The 18952-nt window shown below is 36.7% G+C and overlaps 1 protein-coding gene across 1 annotated transcript in view; it reads right to left on the reverse strand.

Moving 5' to 3' along the window:
* The window catches only part of LOC145690311 (uncharacterized), a 44225-nt gene extending 26624 nt beyond the window's left edge, over positions 1-17601 (reverse strand). Inside the window, exons 1-2 of the mRNA XM_081765088.1 lie at positions 15584-17601; positions 6826-6976 (exon numbers count right to left, since the gene is read on the reverse strand). Of these exons, the coding sequence (XP_081621214.1) occupies positions 6826-6976; positions 15584-17449 (2017 nt within the window). The 5' untranslated portion in view covers positions 17450-17601. The remainder of the gene's footprint in view (positions 1-6825; positions 6977-15583) is intronic.
* Positions 17602-18952: the final 1351 nt, after the last annotated feature.

Consider the following 18952-nt stretch of genomic DNA (forward strand, 5'->3'; position numbering starts at 1 on the left):
ATCCGTCCAAAATTGAAAATAATCCTGCACGAAGAAGTTTATCTAAGCTTTGTGTTAACTCTCTATGGGGAAAGCTTTGCCAGCGTTCAAACTTTAGCCAGACCACAATTATTGATCGGCCGGAAGAATTTTATGAAAAACTCACTTCCCCCGACATTAAACTCCATCAAATTGTACCCATCAATGATACGATGTTGTATGCGTTCTGGGAGTACAATGAACATGTGCCTGTTCAAAACCGAAACACCAATGTCGTATTAGGTGCATTTACAACATGTCAGGCACGTCTGGAACTGTACAAGTACCTGGAAATGTTGCAGGAACGTGTTTTATATTTCGACACGGATTCTGTGATATTTACAGAGAAGCCCGGAGAGCCAACCATTGAACCTTCTACGTACTTGGGATGCTTATCGGATGAGATGGAGTCTTACGGCCAACGAGCGTACATCAAAACATTTGTCAGTGGAGGACCGAAAAATTACAGCTTAGAAATATACAATCCAGATACCAACGTCACCAGTTACATATGCAAAATTAGAGGATTTACATTAAATTACAATGCAGGACAACAATTAAATTTCAACACGCTAAAAGAAATGATTACAAATCAATGCCGTGGACAAGTCACCATCACTATCCCCCATAAAATATGCAGGACCAAAGACCATACCATCGTCACACGCAAAGAAGAAAAAATGTACAGTATCCAGTACACAAAACGTCGATTTAAAGAATTCAATTCTTATGATACGGTTCCGTACGGGTACGTTAAAAAACAGAAGATGGAACTGCAAAAAGAAGAAGATGAAGAAGAAAAAACTGTAAATACCCAATAAGGCCGCCATTTCTTTTTTTCCTTTTCCTTTTCTTTTTTCCCTTCCTTAACCACAAAGCAGCAACACCAAGAAGAAAATGAAGTACCCACAAGAGTTCATAAACCACCAACACCACCATCAGTGGAAGAAATGCAGTCATCTCGTACCGAAGGAGGAACCTTGACCATAAAGCAGCAACACCAAGAAAAAATGCAGTACCCAGAAGAGTTCGTAAACCACCAACACCACCATCGGTGAAAAAAATGCTGTCATCTCGTACCCGAGGAGGAAGATGAGCCTAAACACATCCATCATTTACGAGTAAGTTTTATTTCTCTCTTATCAATATTGACTCGTTTTTATTGTTTCAGAAAAAAAAGAAATTCATAAAGTAATCCGTCGTTTCTTCTTTTTCTTTACAGGATACGGCTACAAGATTCGAAGATGATGACGCGTCCAACATATTCATTAACTAGATCCTGTATTTATTATGTTAATAAACATGTATAGGAAGACCACATACCTTTCGTTAAATACAACAAGTTGAAAAAAATATGTGTTTTATTATTTCTTGAAACCCTGAACACTTGTTTTCAAATCATGGTAATCTTGAAAATTTAAGGTGGAAAATATATTCAAGATTTGGTTTACATGATTTTGTTCGAAAAATAATTAAAAAATTTTTAGTGTCCAAAATTTGGTTTTTAATTTAGTTCAAAAATTGATTTGAAAATTTTCAAATGTGGTTTACATCTTTAGTACGAAACTTATTTTTAAAAATTGGTTCGAAATTTTTTTAAAATTTTTAGTTCGAAAAATTTTGATTTGAAAATTTAGTTCGAAAGTTTTTAGTTTAAAATATTTTTCGAAAAATTTTTAATTTTTTTTAGTTCGAATTTTTTTTGGGTTCGAAAATTTTTTAAATTCCTTTTAGTTCGAAAATTTTTTGATTTGAAAATTTAGTTCGAAAGTTTTTAGTTTAAATTTTTTAGTTCGAATTTTTTTTGAAATTTTTGTTTCAAAATTTTTTAGTTCGAAAATTTTTTGTTTGAAAATTTTTGTTTAAAATTTTTTAGTTACAAATTTTTTTTAGTTCGAAAAATTTTTTAGTTTAAAATTTCTTGCACTCTGCGGAACCGTTTCGAAAAGAATCGGAGCAGTTTAGGTAAAAAAAAATCTGGCAACACTGTTTCCATTAATGAAGCGCTTACTGAGCGTTTAAAAAATCGCTTAAACTCACAACAATGTGTTATAAGAAATCTACAAGCGACACCTCTCTTTCACCATTGTTACTTCCAGAGACATAGGCTACTAATTCAAGGACAGGATCTCCATCAAGGTAAAAAAGCTGGTAATCATCTTATCTGCCAAAGAGAATGATAATATTTAATGTAAACTTCAGTACAATATCATGATACCAAAAAGGTTATTTAAGAGGAGGTTGAACCCTCCATGGGAACTTTAAGGATAACCATAAAAGGGAACAAAATTCTAAAATCCAGGTCTAGGGTGGATCGTCGTCATAGCACTCTGAATGTCTAGCATTGGGGTGGGTGTGTAAGATTATGCGATTTCTATCAACCAATCAACATCGTGGTACCAAAGCAATCATCTTACCTGTAAAATGGAAACAAATGAGTGAGGGGTTTTCCCACGTATTCTGTTCACCGTGTGGCGGGTCTAAGATCATGTGACCTCTGTCGGCCAATCAGAATCGAGGTACCAAAGCACTCATCTTACTCGTAAAAAGGGAACGAATTTCAAAAGTCACAGGGCTTAAGATCACGTGACCTCTATCAACCAATCACCATCGTGGTACCAAAGGACTCATCTTACCCATAAAAGGGAACGAATTTTAAAAATCCCAGGGCCTAAGATCACGTGACCTCTATCAGCCAATCATCATCGTGGTACCAAAGGACTCATCTTACCCATAAAAGGGAACGAATTTTAAAAATCCCAGGGCCTAAGATCACGTGACCTCTGTCAGCCAATCATCATCGTGGTACCAAAGCACTCATCTTACCCATAAAAGGGAACGAATTTTAAAAAATCCCTGAGCCTAAGATCACGTGACCTCTATCAACCAATCAGCATCGTGGTACCAAAGGATTCAGCTTACCCGTAAAAGGGAACGAATTTCAAATATCGCAGGGTCTAAAATCACGTGACAGCTATCAACCAATCAGAATGAGGTATCAAAACACACATCTTACCCGTAAAGGGGAACAAATTTCAAAAATCTTGGTCATAAAAGAAAATGAGGGATTTCCCCGCAGGGTGACTCATGACGTCATACCACGTGACCTGAAAATTTGAATTTCCCGCGTGGGCGGGGCCTAACGTCACGTGACCTCTCTCAGCCAATCAGAATCGAGAAATTTTTGCTGACTCGACTAGATAGAACGGGGGGACTACTACTTATAATGACACAACTTTAATTTCATTATAATACATTATTCACCTTTCACGCTAATACAAAATTTCCTTCTACGAGATATTACTGCCTACAGTTGATAACACTGACTGCAGAAAGCCTACTGAACGTAATGCAAGCTGAAATGATTATGCTGAAATGTGTATGTGTGGGAGGTGTTATTCAAGATATCCTCTTTCCAACTAGCTTTCATTGAGTTAAAAGTGTAGGCAACCTTTGCCTCTGTTCGATCAGATATTAGGAATTTAATGATCAGTCGCAAGCAGAAAGAGTGCTGCGATATTCCTCCGTGCTCCTGTAAATGCGCTGTTATTCATTTAGAAAAAAATCAACTTTTATGAAAATTATTTTAAAATTTATTCGACATTCAGTAAGTCATTAAGTAACAAGAAGTAGCGTCACTAAATTAATGTGAATGTGCACATGCGAGTTTTGCTAATAGTGAGAAGCCGTTTCTGGTCTTATGTACACTTCTGTTCAAAAAAAGCTAGAAACCCATTCAGAGACTAAGTCCAAAAAAGTGATCCTAGATCCATCACAATTCTCGCAGATCTATACAGAGAGAATTGCATTATCCCTCCGTTCTTTATATACCTAGGTAAGGTACTGTAGACATTAGCTGCAAGAGCAAGTTGTATACACTTATATACGTTTTCCACTTCAGCTCAATCATACAACTGCAACCTTTCTACACATTAAACGCTCTTGAGAATATCTCGGGTCACAGAGAAGGTATTGTCTTCCAAGGACAACCCATCCACGGATGGGATGAACCTCTTGTCAAATAATAAAAGAAAGATATGCATACGCGGATGGTAGCCGAATGTCTTGAGACACTCAATCTTCGTAAAGAATTTGTGAAGCTTGAAGAGGGTTCGAAACTTGGTCTTAGATGTTTTTCATTTTTCTAAAACATGAAGATATGATAAAATAACGTGTGAATAAAAAGTTGAGACAACCGTTAAGAATATAAACTGATCATCCGACATTAAGTCAGCAGACTATCAGCTGCTGTCTTTTCGAAAAGAACGGTTACTAGAAAAAAGAATCACAGGTCTTTTATGTTGATATATATATACAGATCCATCACAATTCTCGCAGATCTATACAGAGAGAATTGCATTATCCCTCCGTTCTTTATATACCTAGGTAAGGTACTGTAGACATTAGCTGCAAGAGCAAGTTGTATACACTTATATACGTTTTCCACTTCAGCTCAATCATACAACTGCAACCTTTCTACACATTAAACGCTCTTGAGAATATCTCGGGTCACACAGAAGGTATTGTCTTCCAAGGACAACCCATCCTCGGATGGGATGAACCTCTTGTCAAATAATAAAAGAAAGATATGCATACGCGGATGGTAGCCGAATGTCTTGAGACACTCAATCTTCGTAAAGAATTTGTGAAGCTTGAAGAGGGTTCGAAACTTGGTCTTAGATGTTTTTCATTTTTCTAAAACATGAAGATATGATAAAATAATTAAAAGTGTAATATTTTTTACACATGTAAATTTCAAATTTATTGCTTTGGTGTTAAAATTAGTATTTACTGCCTTTATTGAATTCTTTTAACCTTCAATTTCAAAACAAGTACTTGTAAGACTTTCCGGTTTACAACCTCTGCAATAATCGGTGGCACTTGGATGAGTGTAAATTAGACTGAAATAAATGCCAATAAGCATGTAATTTGAAATTTATGTATCGAACTAATTTTATATCTGATAAAATACATTTCTACTGCAAATATATTTGATAACCTATTACATACAATACTAACAAATTAAAAAGTTATATGTTAGATAAAGTACACTTACTGAAATAAAGGTAACTTTATTTTCTTCACTATCACGAATATAGATATCAATCATTTACTGTAAAACGAAGAGTTCTGCCCCCAGCTTTATGAAGAATTTCCATATCCTTTTCGCCTTTTCATAAATAATTGTCCGATATGAATTTTTTTAAATATGTGGTAATTTGGCAATGAAAAGGGGTATGAAATTTCCACACATAAAAAGCAATAGATCCCTGCTGTGGCGTAACGTGTGAATAAAAAGTTGAGACAACCGTTAAGAATATAAACTGATCATCCGACATTAAGTCAGCAGACTATCAGCTGCTGTCTTTTCGAAAAGAACGGTTACTAGAAAAAAGAATCACAGGTCTTTTATGTTGATATATATATATATATATATATATATATATATATATATATATATATATATATATATATAAAAGAGAACGTACAAATCCTTTGTCCGCTCATCACGCTAATACGGCTGAACCAATTTCTTTTATTTTTGGGGGGTTATTAGGATTTGGACCCTAGATGGTTTTTATCATATCACTTTAATTTTCAATTACCAGTGTCTTGAGATAATTGACCATTCAGGTGTCCATTACGTACAAATCCTTTGTTAGTTCATCATAGGTATAAAAATAAACGTATGTATATGCAACCCGCATGACCGTGTCACTCGGCGGGTTAACATAAATGACAGGCGTTATAATGGTTTTTATCATATCACTTGAAAGCGAAAAAGTAAAAATTATCTAAGTAACAAAGTTTATTGCGTTCGGGGGTGACCGCAGCGAAGCGGGGCGGGTTAACATAAATGACAGGCGATATAATGTTAACATTTACTGCAATCTTCTATGGTTTTTATCGTATCACTTGAAAGCGAAAAAGTAAAAATTATCTAAGTAACAAAGTTTATTGCGTTCCGGGGTGACCGCAGCGAAGCGGGGTGAACGCTGCTAGTATATATATATATATATATAAGGTCCACTTAATTTCCTCGAATTCTTTAATTTCCTCTACCTATCTTCAAGAAAGAGTGAGTGAAAGTTGAGAATCTCAACATAAAAGACCTGGGATTCTTTTTTTCTAGTAACCGTTCTTTTCGAAAAGACAGCAGCTGATAATTACTGAATAAATGTCGGATGATCAGTTTATATTCTTAACGGTTGTCTCAACTTTTTATTCACATGTTACGCCACAATAGGGATATATATATATATATATATATATATATATATATATATATATATATATATATATATATATATATATATATATATATATATATATATATATATATATATAAAATTGCAGTTCCTACCCCTCCCTCTTTTTTTAACATATCTTTTCCTCTTTCCTAGGACAAATATTAAAACACATCTTTAATTATTCTAAATAGCAAGTCCAAATATCAACTACCATGTCTCTAATGTTAATATGAGTTCCGAGATATAACTGTCTTATTATAATAGTTGTAATTCTACCCCATTTTCTACCTGCTAAGTCAAATATAAATAATTGTTGAAATATGTGTATTACTATTTGAAATGAGAAGTCCAAATAGTAAATTTTATCTGTCTGTTTTAAATAATGTATATATATATATATATAAAGCCACTTGGCCTGATATTAGTCAGCCATTTATAAAAAACAAAACCAAAATCCAAAATCAATCAATATATAAAAAAACTGAATATGGAAGCGATAATCTTATAGCTCTATATACTACTCTTATACTATCCTAAGTAAGTAACATTAACATACCATCTAATTTAGCTCCACTCACAAGTCTTCGGTTTACAATAGCTTCAACCATAGTTAAAAAGTGTGGCATAACGATTGGTGTTGCTTTCTTTGCAAGCATAAACAGAAGACATCCCTCATACATAGTTAGTTTGCTTGTCCATATCCGAGCCTAAAAATGATCATAAGTTACATATATTTCATATGTTCATTATAAAGTATATTTACATGTTACACATATATATCACATTGTATATTATATGATGAATACGAGTGTGTATATCATATATGCAAATGGTTATGAAAATAGCAGAAACAGCTGGGGTTGGAAACATGACAAATATCTGGATTATCAACAGTCAAATAGCGACCATAACGATGGGCTTTTGGTAGTGGTGTGGGCTCTTGGTAGTGGTAAGGGAACAAACTGTATCCTATGCCCCGTACCATGTGAGGAGAAGTAAAGTAGAATGGTATTGTGAAGTGAAGTGAGCACACGGTAATTATGTATAATGGACGACCTTTCTGATTTCTAAGGAGGGCAAATTGTTGCCGCTCCGGTATGCGGTGCGAACGAGCCTCATAAAATTGACAAGTGTTTTGAGTGTGTCGCGATGTACAATGTCGAAAGTGATGGTGGCTTACAAAACTCACTAAGAACCACATCGTTGAAGAACACTGGTCGGAAGAGAACTTCAATTATAGGTCCCACGTTCAAAGCGGATTGTCACTCAGAACCATCGTGCGACTGTGCTGCAAGTAACGGAAGAATTGAAGCATAATCTCTTACAGCCTGTGTTGATGATGACAGTCATCTGCGAATTAATGGCATGGACATGGAGAGCCAGGTCGTACATCGAAATTGCTGATAAAGGGTCGTAAGATTTTAGCACAACATCAATGGAGCCGCGAACATGCAACAAATCGATTACTGACGACTGAAAACGTGTGATGTGGTTCGACGAGTCATCATTCACCTTATTTCAAAACACGACCGTATTTATGTATGGCGGACACACAAAGAAGATTATGATTAGTAGTGGTTCTGCCCAACAGTGAAACAAGCAGCTGTTCTGTGATGCTGTATGTCGCAATATTCTGGTTTTCAGCTACTTCTGTGTTGATACTTACCGCTTCCTTCACTGCCTGTGATTAGGTTTCTATTTTAGGGGAACATGTGCATCCTATGGTCCAGATGATGTCCACGGACAATGTCACTATATATCAGGATCTTAATACGATCATTCACACAATTAGAATTGATGCTATATGGTTTAAGCAACATTGCAATAAAGTTGTACACTACCCTTGGTCAACCCAATTTCTAGACCTAAATATGATTGAAGAACTGTGTTCCGTTTTTGGAGACACGAATCAGATTCGGAGTTCCGTCTATATCCTCTCGAATGGAGCTGAGAAATGCGTTGCATGCGAACTGATGTGATATTCCATTTTTCAACCATTCATGACCTTTATGACTCAATTTTACGTCTCACCAGAATTGTTCTGACGGTGAAAAGAGATTCAGTGCAATATTAATCTGGCAAAGTTGTACTTATTCAGCTGTTTCGTTTGCTTTGATAACCATCTGTGTATAGATCTATACACCTTTGGGAATGTTTGAAGTACAAAAGTTGTATGATAAATTTAAAATCAGGGACAAATATTGGGTACTTTCTTTTACACTTTTTAGAACAGAGACATAAAAGGAAATTCACTTTTACAAAGTCTAAAATGCCCATAGATGCAATGATAGAATTTTTGGTAGGTATACGATCGACTGATTTAAAAAGTATAATGCATTGTCACTTCCGTATAGGCTTGTTCCGAACCGAATATACACTCGTGCTCATAAATTAAGGATAATGCGGATACATGGTGAAACAACGCTCTAGTGGGCGGTTTTCGGTTGGAAAACACCTCGGGGTATGACCATGCGGTGCATTTGACCATTCGGTGTGGTGCATGCAGTGCGGTCGTCGCACGGTGGCGCTGGCAGCAGTTAAAATACGCAGAGGTGTGTTGGTGCATGTCAGAGTACAGTGCAGCGTGTAAGTGTGCAGATGTTGTCAGACGTGCTAATGGTGACTGTGTGTTGAAAATGGCTCAAAGAACACATATTGATGACGTTATGAGGGGTAGAATAATAGGGCGACTGGAGGCTGGTCATGCATAGCAGGTCGTAGCACGAGCCCTCCGTGTACCACAAAGTGTGATCTCAAGATTATGGCAAGATTTCCAGCAGACAGGAAACGTGTCCAGGCGCTACAGTACGGGACGTTTACAGTGTACAATACTACAAGAAGACCGATATCTCACCATCAGTGCCTGCAGACGGCCACGGAGTACAGCAGGTAGCCTTGCTCGGGACCTTGCCACAGCCACTGGAACAGTTGTCTCCCGACACACAGTCTACAGACGACTAAACAGACATGGTTTATTCGCCCGGAGACCTGCAAGATGCATTCCACTGACACCTGTTCACAGGAGAGCCCGTAAAACCTGGTGTCAAGAACACAGTACATGGTCAACGGAACAGTGGTCCCAGGTTATGTTCACGGACGAGTCCAGATATAGTCTGTACAGTGATTCTCGCCGGGTTATCACCTGGCGTGAACCAGGAACCAAATTCCAACCCCATAATGTTCTTGAAAGGGACCTGTATGGAGGTAGTGGTTTGATGGTGTTGGGTGGGATTATGATTGGTTCACGTACACCCCTGCATGTCTTTGACAGAGGAACTGTAACAGGTCAGGTGTATCGGGACGTCATTTTGCATCAGTATGTTCGTCTTTTCAGGGGTGCAGTGGGTCCCACCTTCCTCCTGTTGGATGATAACGCACGGCCCCACCGAGCTGCCATCGTGGAGGAGTACCGTGAAACAGAAGATATCAGGCGAATGGAGTGGCCTCCCTGTTCTCCAGACCTTAACCCCATCGAGCATGTCTGGGATGCTCTCGGTCGACGTATCGCTGCACATCTTCAAACCCCTAGGACATATCAGGAACTCCGACAGGCACTGGTGCAAGAATGGGAGGCTATACCCCAGCAGCTGCTCGACAACCTGATCCAGAGTATGCCAACCCGTTGTACGGTCTGTGTACGTGTGCATGGTGATCATATCCCATATTGATGTCGGGGTACATGCGCAGGAAACAGTGGCGTTGTGTAGCACATGTGTTTCTGAACTTATCACCAACACCTTGGATACCGTGGATATCATCAATACCGTGGTACCGATATGTTTAGTTTGTTCGTATGTTGTATTCACTATGTGTCTATGCTATTAGCGCCAGTATTGTGTAGTGCCACGTTGTGTAGTACCACAATCTGCAGTTATCCTTAATTTTTGAGCATGAGTGTATGTTTGGATGTACAGGTATATGTATAAATGTATATTCTAGTACGTCTGGAGCAATTTTAACCAAACTTGGCAGACGTAGAACTTTCAATCTGGAAAACAATACTGTGGCAGTAAGCAACCCATGGAGTGTGAGTAGAAGGACTGATATTTAAAAATAATGCAAAATGACTTATGTTAACGTACAATCCATAGTTCTCAGGTTCTCTCAAATGAATAGGGACGTTCCCAATGTCATTTAAGTCCAAGTTCGTCCGCTTCGGCGGAGGGTGGAAAGATGAAAAGTACAATTTCAAAAATGACTGAGATTTGTGTCTAATCCGTAATTTTCGCGGTGAAGAAAACGTGTGAACCGTTTGAAATGACTTTTCTTAAGATATAAAGGTAAGCAAGAGGTTCTATCGCCTTTTGTGGAAGTCTGTGTTCACTTGGTTCTCACACTGTGAATTGAATATGAATGGAAATAAGGCGAAGGTCAGATGTTGGTATGGGTATATCCAACATACTACCTGGTTGTGGCAGTTCAGTTACACCGTGAACGTGCGTAAGGAAAGAGTCAACATGGGACTCCATAGAGTGTCATAAGGGCGTGTATACTGTACGAGTTGAAAGGCCTCTGGTGAGGGTGTCGTGACTACACAGACAGAGCAGCAGTGGTTTAACAAGTTTAAGAACGGTGACGAAACACTCGAAGATGCACCACGTGCCGGAAGACCAGCACATATACAAAATGAAGATTTTCAGGCAGCAATTGAGGCGAACAGTGGCCAGATATGTGAGGAACTGGGACTACAATTCAGTGTGAGTGGAGAAACAATTCGGCAGCAAATCCATCAACTTGGTAAGCACTACAAGTTAGGTTGATGGGTTCCACATGATTTAACTTCGAGCCAGAAGGCAAAACAACCAGACACCTGTGTTTCTTTGCTGACTCAAAATTCTAGAGTCGTATTTAAGAAAAACTCAAAATTCTAGAGCCAGCATTTCTGAATCGCAAAGGGGTCCTCCTATTACAGGACAACGCTAGCTAGAATGATCCGGGACATCTTTCTACGTCTTGCATGGGAAACACCATTCCATCCGCCATACTTCCCCACATTGCACCGTCCGATTATCACCTGTTCCATTCCCTGAACAATCACCTTAGAGGACGCCAATTCAATCCGTAGTAGAGGTGCAAAGTGCACTTTCATCGCTTCACGACCCACCAAGTTCTACCGCGATGGAATTCATGGCCTTCTAGAACATTGACAGAAGGTCGTCGATGCTGATGGGAACTATTTTTGATATTCCAAGTACGTCTTAAGTTACATATCGATGTTCGAAAGTGGTGGGTGAAAAGGTGTTAGAACTTCCTTGGTTACCTTTACGTACTTAAAGCTGTATATTTAGTTAGGATAGAGTATTTCAATATTTATGACAAACGTAAATAATCTGTATTTTTATCATTATACTTTCATTGAAATAAAATATTTTAAGAGGAAGGTTATTTATATATTTCTCATAAACCTATTCTCCCCGTGCGAAAACGGACGTTTCAGCTAATTACATATAAATTTAATATTACTTAAATCAAATTTTACAATTAAACTAGCCTTTGGCTAGCTGGGTTCTCCGCCCCAAATTCCCGAGTCACCTTGCACTTCTTATCTATCGGCCTTTGCATCAACAGTGAAACTTCCTCTTCATATTTCCTGAATCTGCCCATCCGGGACCTTAGCCCCCACACACTGTCCTTGCTTGGCCTAAGGCCTCGCACCTCTTGAAATCACAATTCTATCGCTTCTTCTCCTATTTCAACTATCTAAATGAAAATATTTTGTATCCCAGGAAAACGCCCATTTTAATAGCATGGGAATTTCTTCATTCCCCTTTCGAACACAAAAAAATTAAAAATATTCACTTTTGGCAATTTTTCTGTCGGTTAGTCTCGGAAGGCTACAATCATGCCAAATTTAATCATTGTAGCCCTACAGGAAGTGCTCAATAATTTATGACAGTTCATGTAGTTTTATATATATACAGTAGTTAGGACTACCCTTTGGCTTGCTGAAGGCTCCGCCCCCAGACCACCGCGTTTGCTCGGCCTATGGCCTCAAGTATCAGCCTTTGCATCAAGAGTGAATTTTGTGTATTTGCTATTTAATTTGGCACAACTGGGGGCTTGGCCCCCTGACCCTCACGTTTACTCGGCCTAAGGCCTCACATATCTTAAATCCACAATTCTACCAAATTTCAAGTTTTTTTTCTTATTTCTAAAAGATAAGCTTTTGTATCCTAAGAAAACGCCCATTTAAATAGCATGGGAATTTCTTCATCTCCCTTTAAAACCCTACAGAATTAAAAATATTCACTTTTGGCAATTTTCCTGTCGGTTAGTCTCGGAAGGCTACAATCATGCTAAATTTCATCGTTCTAATCCTGCTGGAAGTGTCTAAACATTTTCGGGTGTAGAAGACGTCCCATATAAATAACATGGGAAAGATTTTTCAGTTCCCCATAAAACCATTCTACGGTTGGAAATTTTTATTTCTGATGGTTCACTTAGGTACCGCTAACGGAGGCGTACAAGTATACCGAATTTCAAGTTTTTATTCCAATTCTAATTATCTAAAACATGAGATTATAGTTCCAGAAAAGGCCTGTTTAAATAATATGGGAAAATTCCTCACCCACTCTTTAGGCTGCCTAATATTTAAAACTATTCACTTTTGGCAATTTTCCTGTGGGTTAGTTCCGGAAAGCTACAATCATGCCAAATTTAATCATTGTAGTCCTACAGGAAGTGCTCAATAATTTAGGGGTGTAAAAGGTGTTCCATATAAATAACATGGGAAATTTTTTTTAGATCCCTATAAAAACATTCTAAATTTGGATTTTTTAAAATTTTTCTGATTTGCTTAGGTAGTGCTAACGAAAACGTACAAGGATGCCGATTTTCAAATTTTTATTCCAATTCCAAGTACGTAAAACATGAGATTATAGGTCAAAAAAAAACACCCATTTAAATAACATGGGGAAATTCTTCATACCTCCTTTAGACCCCCTAAAAATTAAAAATATTCACTTTGCCAATATTCCTGTCGGTTAGTCTCGGAAAGCTACAATCATACCAAATTTCAACTTTCCACGTCAACCGAAAGTACCCCTTTAATTTATGTTACTCATGTAGTTTTATATATAGTTAAAATATTGATATAAATTACAAATTTAATTTTTACAAAATAAGGAAATTTAAATTAGCACGAAAAACAAATTGGTAAAATCATACCATTAACATATTAATTTTGTTCACCTCTGGTGCTTGGGATCCCAGGTTCGATCCCAGCCCCGCCAAGTGAACTTTGTGGTGGACAAACACCGTGTGCATGGGTTTTCGTGGGGTTCTTCCGTTTCCTCCCACTTTCTTCATTCTACCATTTCATTCATTACTCATCATCACCGTCTCCTTTAGCCTAACCGGCATAATCGTGGGACGTAAGACTCAAAGATTTCATTTTCATTTCAACATATTAATTTATTTCAAAGAAAATAGAAAAAATAAGTTTCTATCTAAATCAAGGGGTTGAAAAACAAAGATGGCGCTTATATTCAACGTTATTAAGATTTATGGTATTTCACTCAGATTTTGATGGCCTTACCATCATCGGAGAAATATTGCGAGCCCCAATCTCCCGTTGCTCCATTAAAAAAAGACCTCGTCACTTGAAACTTTGCAGTTACTAAAGAAAATTAGAAATAAATACCACGGCTCGCCGCTGAAATCACGCTGCAAACGAAGAGTTGAAATTGATTTTTTTTAATTTATGTTTTTATTCTTTTCCAAACACTAAGTTCTTGAGAAAAATATTTGGTGCTAAAATAGACAAAGAAACAAGCTAACTTTAGTCAAAACTTCAAAATACGATAGTAGACACGAACGTTCTTGTACGAGTTCAACATAAATAGAAGTAACTATGTTTTTATACTATTACGTAATCATCACAAAAATAATTTCGGTAATATATTAATAAGCATGCAATGGTGGAAAGACTTTTTTGACGTAACTACTACTATTGGAATTTATTATAAGAATATTAATGCCATTTTATTATCATTTTGAAATTCTTTAGTGTTATATCCCACTGAGATAACCAGGTATCCATTATTAAACAGGATATTATTTTCAAAGGGAATTTTTTTTCCTTTATTTTCACGTGAAATTCGCCTTTAAAGGTTTCTGAATCTTTGGGATGAAATGTTCCAAAGGTATCAATTCTACAGTAGAAGTGAATGAATGAGGTGGATATATTCACATTTGATAGAAACGAGTAAGTAACTTTACATCTGTAATTTCTACCAAAGGCCTTCCCGTTTGCATAATCCGACAGAGTTTATCCAAAAGATTCAAAAACCATTAAAGGTGAATTTCAAATAAAAATGGAAATGGGAATTTTACCTGTTGAAAGTTAGCTCTTCAAACAACTGAAAACGCTTAAAACAAAATAATTCCATTATCTACATTTTTATTAAATGGTGAAATATTATGATATTTTATAGGATATTTTCAAAAATAGTCTTGAGTGTGCAGTTAAGCCAGATGCTTATAAGCCACTTTTAGCTATGAGGCACGGTGGTTCAGTAATAAAGCAGTTACCTCTGGAGAGAAGAGTTTCTGATTCGATCCCAGCCTATATGAGTTTGTGCTGACCACGTCCTGTCCGTCCATTTTCTCGAGATTCTACCATTTCCTCCCGGATTCTCACGCCAGCAATAATTTCATAACAACTCACTTTCATAAACTATCCGCATCCTTTAGCCTAAGGGCGTAACTGTGCTAAATTGAACTAGAACAATCTTCATTTTTGGATCAAAAGATCGAATATATTTCAGGCAAAAAATTTTCTTGTAGGTCTTATATTTGGAGAACTACATACAGTGTAGCCAATCCCAAACTATTATTTAACTCGGTATGATGTGCTTATTTCGTTAAAAAAAAAAACGAAAACTCGATTTAGGGGCCGTTCAAAAATCCTGTGGCCCCTGATCAAAAAAATCCAATATATTTCATTCAATTAAAATTTTTCTTGTACACCTTATATCTGAAGAACTACATACAGTGTAGCCAAACGCAAACTATCACTTAACTCAGTATAATGTGCTTATTTCGTTAAAAAAAGAAACGAAAACTCGATTTGGGGACCGTTCAAAAATTTTGTGGCCCCTGATCCAAAAACTAATTATTGGCCAAGATCGCAATTTTTTGATGCATTTTCTTTTGGATCATTCCTTTTTAAAAAATCTTGGCCAAATTCGCAATATTTTGATACATTTTTTCGGATTATTCCTAAAATTTTTGTTTTATTTCATCTTTTAGCTAATTGTACGTATCAATAACATGCAATGTTTACTTTCATTATAGTATTATAAAATACTAACCTCAACAATACAGGCCTTCATTCGTGCTTTCAAATCATCATCCGCAAGAGCTCGGACCGCTTCGTTTGTAGTGAAGCCCACCTTCAAAAGAAATTCATGTGGTGAATCTTGTTCACTAAAATGTACCAAATTTTCATCTTGTGTAAGTCTTGCTTTCTTTAAGTGGGGATCAATAATGACAGATGAAACTCCTGCTAAACGTGGACTGAAAGTATCCCTAAATTTTGGGATAAGTAATTTTAAGTCTTGGTCTGAAAGAAGTTCATCTTTCATGGTGTCTGTAGCGTAAATATCTTTGAAAAGAATTGCTTGAGTCACTGATCTTTTCTTTTCTTTCCCTTTGAATCTCCCATCATAGAAGATATCATCTTTTTTGTCATCCTTTTTCCGAAGAAATAAAAATTTCACAAGTCTACCAAATAGAGTCAGAGGTTTTTGCTCCGCCTCTGTTTGTATACTTACAGTAGCCTTTTCTTCAGCTTTTAGTTCTCCTTTACGTTTTCGGTGAGGGAGATATACCACTGCTGCAGGGCCACCCTGAGCATGTATGCATTCACAACAATCACAAACACCTACCTCAACATGTTCTTTACCAAACTCTAAAGGTATTGCTAGCGTTTCTTCTTCCTCCTCCTGGTCTAAATCTTTCTCAAACTCAATTGCTCCTCCAAATCTTATGGTTTTAGATTTTGGTGGTGCCAACTTCCTCTTTGAACCTGGCGGAGATCTTAATATTCCTGTACCTTGCTTGTCGCTATCCGGCATTTTAGTTGGTATATCTTGATAAGCGACAATTACTTTATTTTCTTCCGACGGCTTCCTGGAAAACAAAAACGGTGATATTTTTCTTTCTAGAGTCGCATTTTCTTTCATTTTCGAATCTGGTAGTGTTTCTTCAGTTGAATAGTTCCCTGATTCAGTTTTAGATGATGTGCTTCTGAACTGAGACCATTTATATTTTTCATTATCTTCATAACTTGAGATCCTTCTGTTATCTGCTCCGAAAAGTGTTCGCCGCCACTTCGCTTGTGCTGTATAGTTTGCAATTTGCCGTATTATTCTCCTATCCATCCCCTCATAATCATAACAAAACATTCCTGCCATGCTTGGTCTTCTAGCTCTGTTTACAATTTTAGTATCAACCATTCCTGACTTTAGATCATCATCACGTCTATTTCGCTGTTCCATAACATTTTTATCAAGTTTTGAGGAATCACTTTGTAGTTCGTCAACAGAAGTGTTTGTACTATCTGTTTCTTCTAACAGCATTGCCGCCACGGTTTTACATGCAGTTTTAGAGTTATCTTTTGTGGTAAGATTGCTCTCAGGGACATCAGTTTTGCTGGAATCCACTGTTGTTACCTTCTGTGACTTCTCCATCTTAACAGATTCTCTTTCTTCACTACTGCTACTCTGTTTGATGCTCAATGATGATGAGGAATTTGATGACTCATCCTGTTCTGTAATCTTTAGAGTCACACGTTCTTGTAAGAATGCAGGCCAAATTGTAGTGACGGACTTTTTACCAGATGTCACGCTGACACTTGAATCTGTATCAAGTGCACAAGAACTTTCTTCACTAGAATGAGGAAAACGTTTGGATACAATTTTGCTTTTGGGAATTAAAATTTGCTGAGATGTCCTGACATTACTGTTAGAGCTGCTCAGATTTTCCATTGCAAGTAGTTCTGACTCACTTTGAGACATTGGCAGTCTAAATAGTGGACGTCTTGGTGGTTGCTTCTTCTGTTTAACTTCTTCATTTTGGGATTTCTTTCCAATTTGCTCGCGGTCACGATCATGTTTTCTCATGTCACGTGGATTACGTTTCCTTCTTCTTTCTTTATTCGGGTCTGTTGGTTCCATCCCAATTATCGATGTTTATATTGACCCAATGTCACTTCAAAAAAATCTATCACTATCATTGACTATTTTAGATGGCTTCACAAAATCTCAGAAAATTTAATAAATTCCCATGGAAGAAGTAAATAAAATAAAATATGTCTTGACATTTCGTAGCTCAATCCAACCCAATAGGTATATAAATGAAATCAAACTTATAAGCTAACGTAATTTTAAAAAGAATTCAATTGTTTTTTCAAAATAAAATATTAATAATAATTATTTTTATTTAACGTAAGTATGTAATATTTAATTGTTATTCTACTTCATTGTGAATTATTATATAATTTAAATTCTCACTTTAAAACAAAAAACGGATTTGCTCTCAACGCGTGGTCCTAGGATGAAAACCAAGTTTTAACTATTTTAAAATCGCGTTCTACCATGGTACACATTTCGATTTTTTTTTTTTTTTACAAATTTATATTAATGTGATATTTTTACATATGCTTTACAAACAATTTATTCTGGGCGGTGGTCTTTAACTCTGCCTTGTCTCCCACTTGGCCATGCAATACAATAGTATCATGATTAGTAATACAATAATAATAATAGTAATAAAATATGTATATAATATATTAAAAACTCCCAATCATACGTACACGCACACACACACACACACACACACACACACACACACACACACACACACACACACACACACACACACACACACGTGCACACGTAGATTACTTAGATTACTACAAATAACCACATAATATAGTCACATACATTTTGTGAACAAAAGAAATAAAATGTATTAAGTATAAAAATCAGCAAACAGAGGATCTGCTCAATCGACTTCTTAAATAGGTTGATTGACTGAGATTGTCTTGTACTGGAAGGAAGGTCATTCCACGCAGGGATAGTTGGTGCGAAGAACGCATTCGAGTAGAATTTTGAAGAATGTGATGTGGTCGATGAGTGTTTAATATGAAATGAAATCTTTGAGTTTTACGTCCCACAAATATGCCGGCTAGGCTAAAGAACACGATGATTATGAAATAATGAATGAAATGGTGGAATGAAGGAAGTGGAAGGAAACGGTAGAACCCGTAGCTAGTACTACCCCGTATAGGTATATGAAAAAATATAAAAGGTACGAGCCATAATAATAAACTATTAATATCTCGCTTCTATTTCATAATTTATGTATCATGTCATGGACTAATTATATTAAAAATACAAAGCAAAATATGGTAACAACTGAATTTTAACATAGGCATGACTACCACATTAGCGTGTTATTTTAACACCAAGGATACAGTGTTGCTGGTATTACCTATTTGACACATAGATGGTGTTGAGTAGTTGAGAAACGCACCGCGGTGGTGTTACATAGTTAAGTTAATGGACGAAGTAACAAGGATATAGGAATTATACCATGGTGATCTTTCTTTACACAACACGCTTTGTTAGTAACACACGAAAGAACATGGAAATGCGAATTGTGCCATGGCGATCTTT

Source organism: Thermobia domestica, chromosome 7 (assembly GCF_964235325.1).
Source record: "Thermobia domestica chromosome 7, izTheDome1.hap1.1, whole genome shotgun sequence".
NCBI classification, from domain to species: Eukaryota; Metazoa; Arthropoda; class Insecta; order Zygentoma; family Lepismatidae; genus Thermobia; species Thermobia domestica.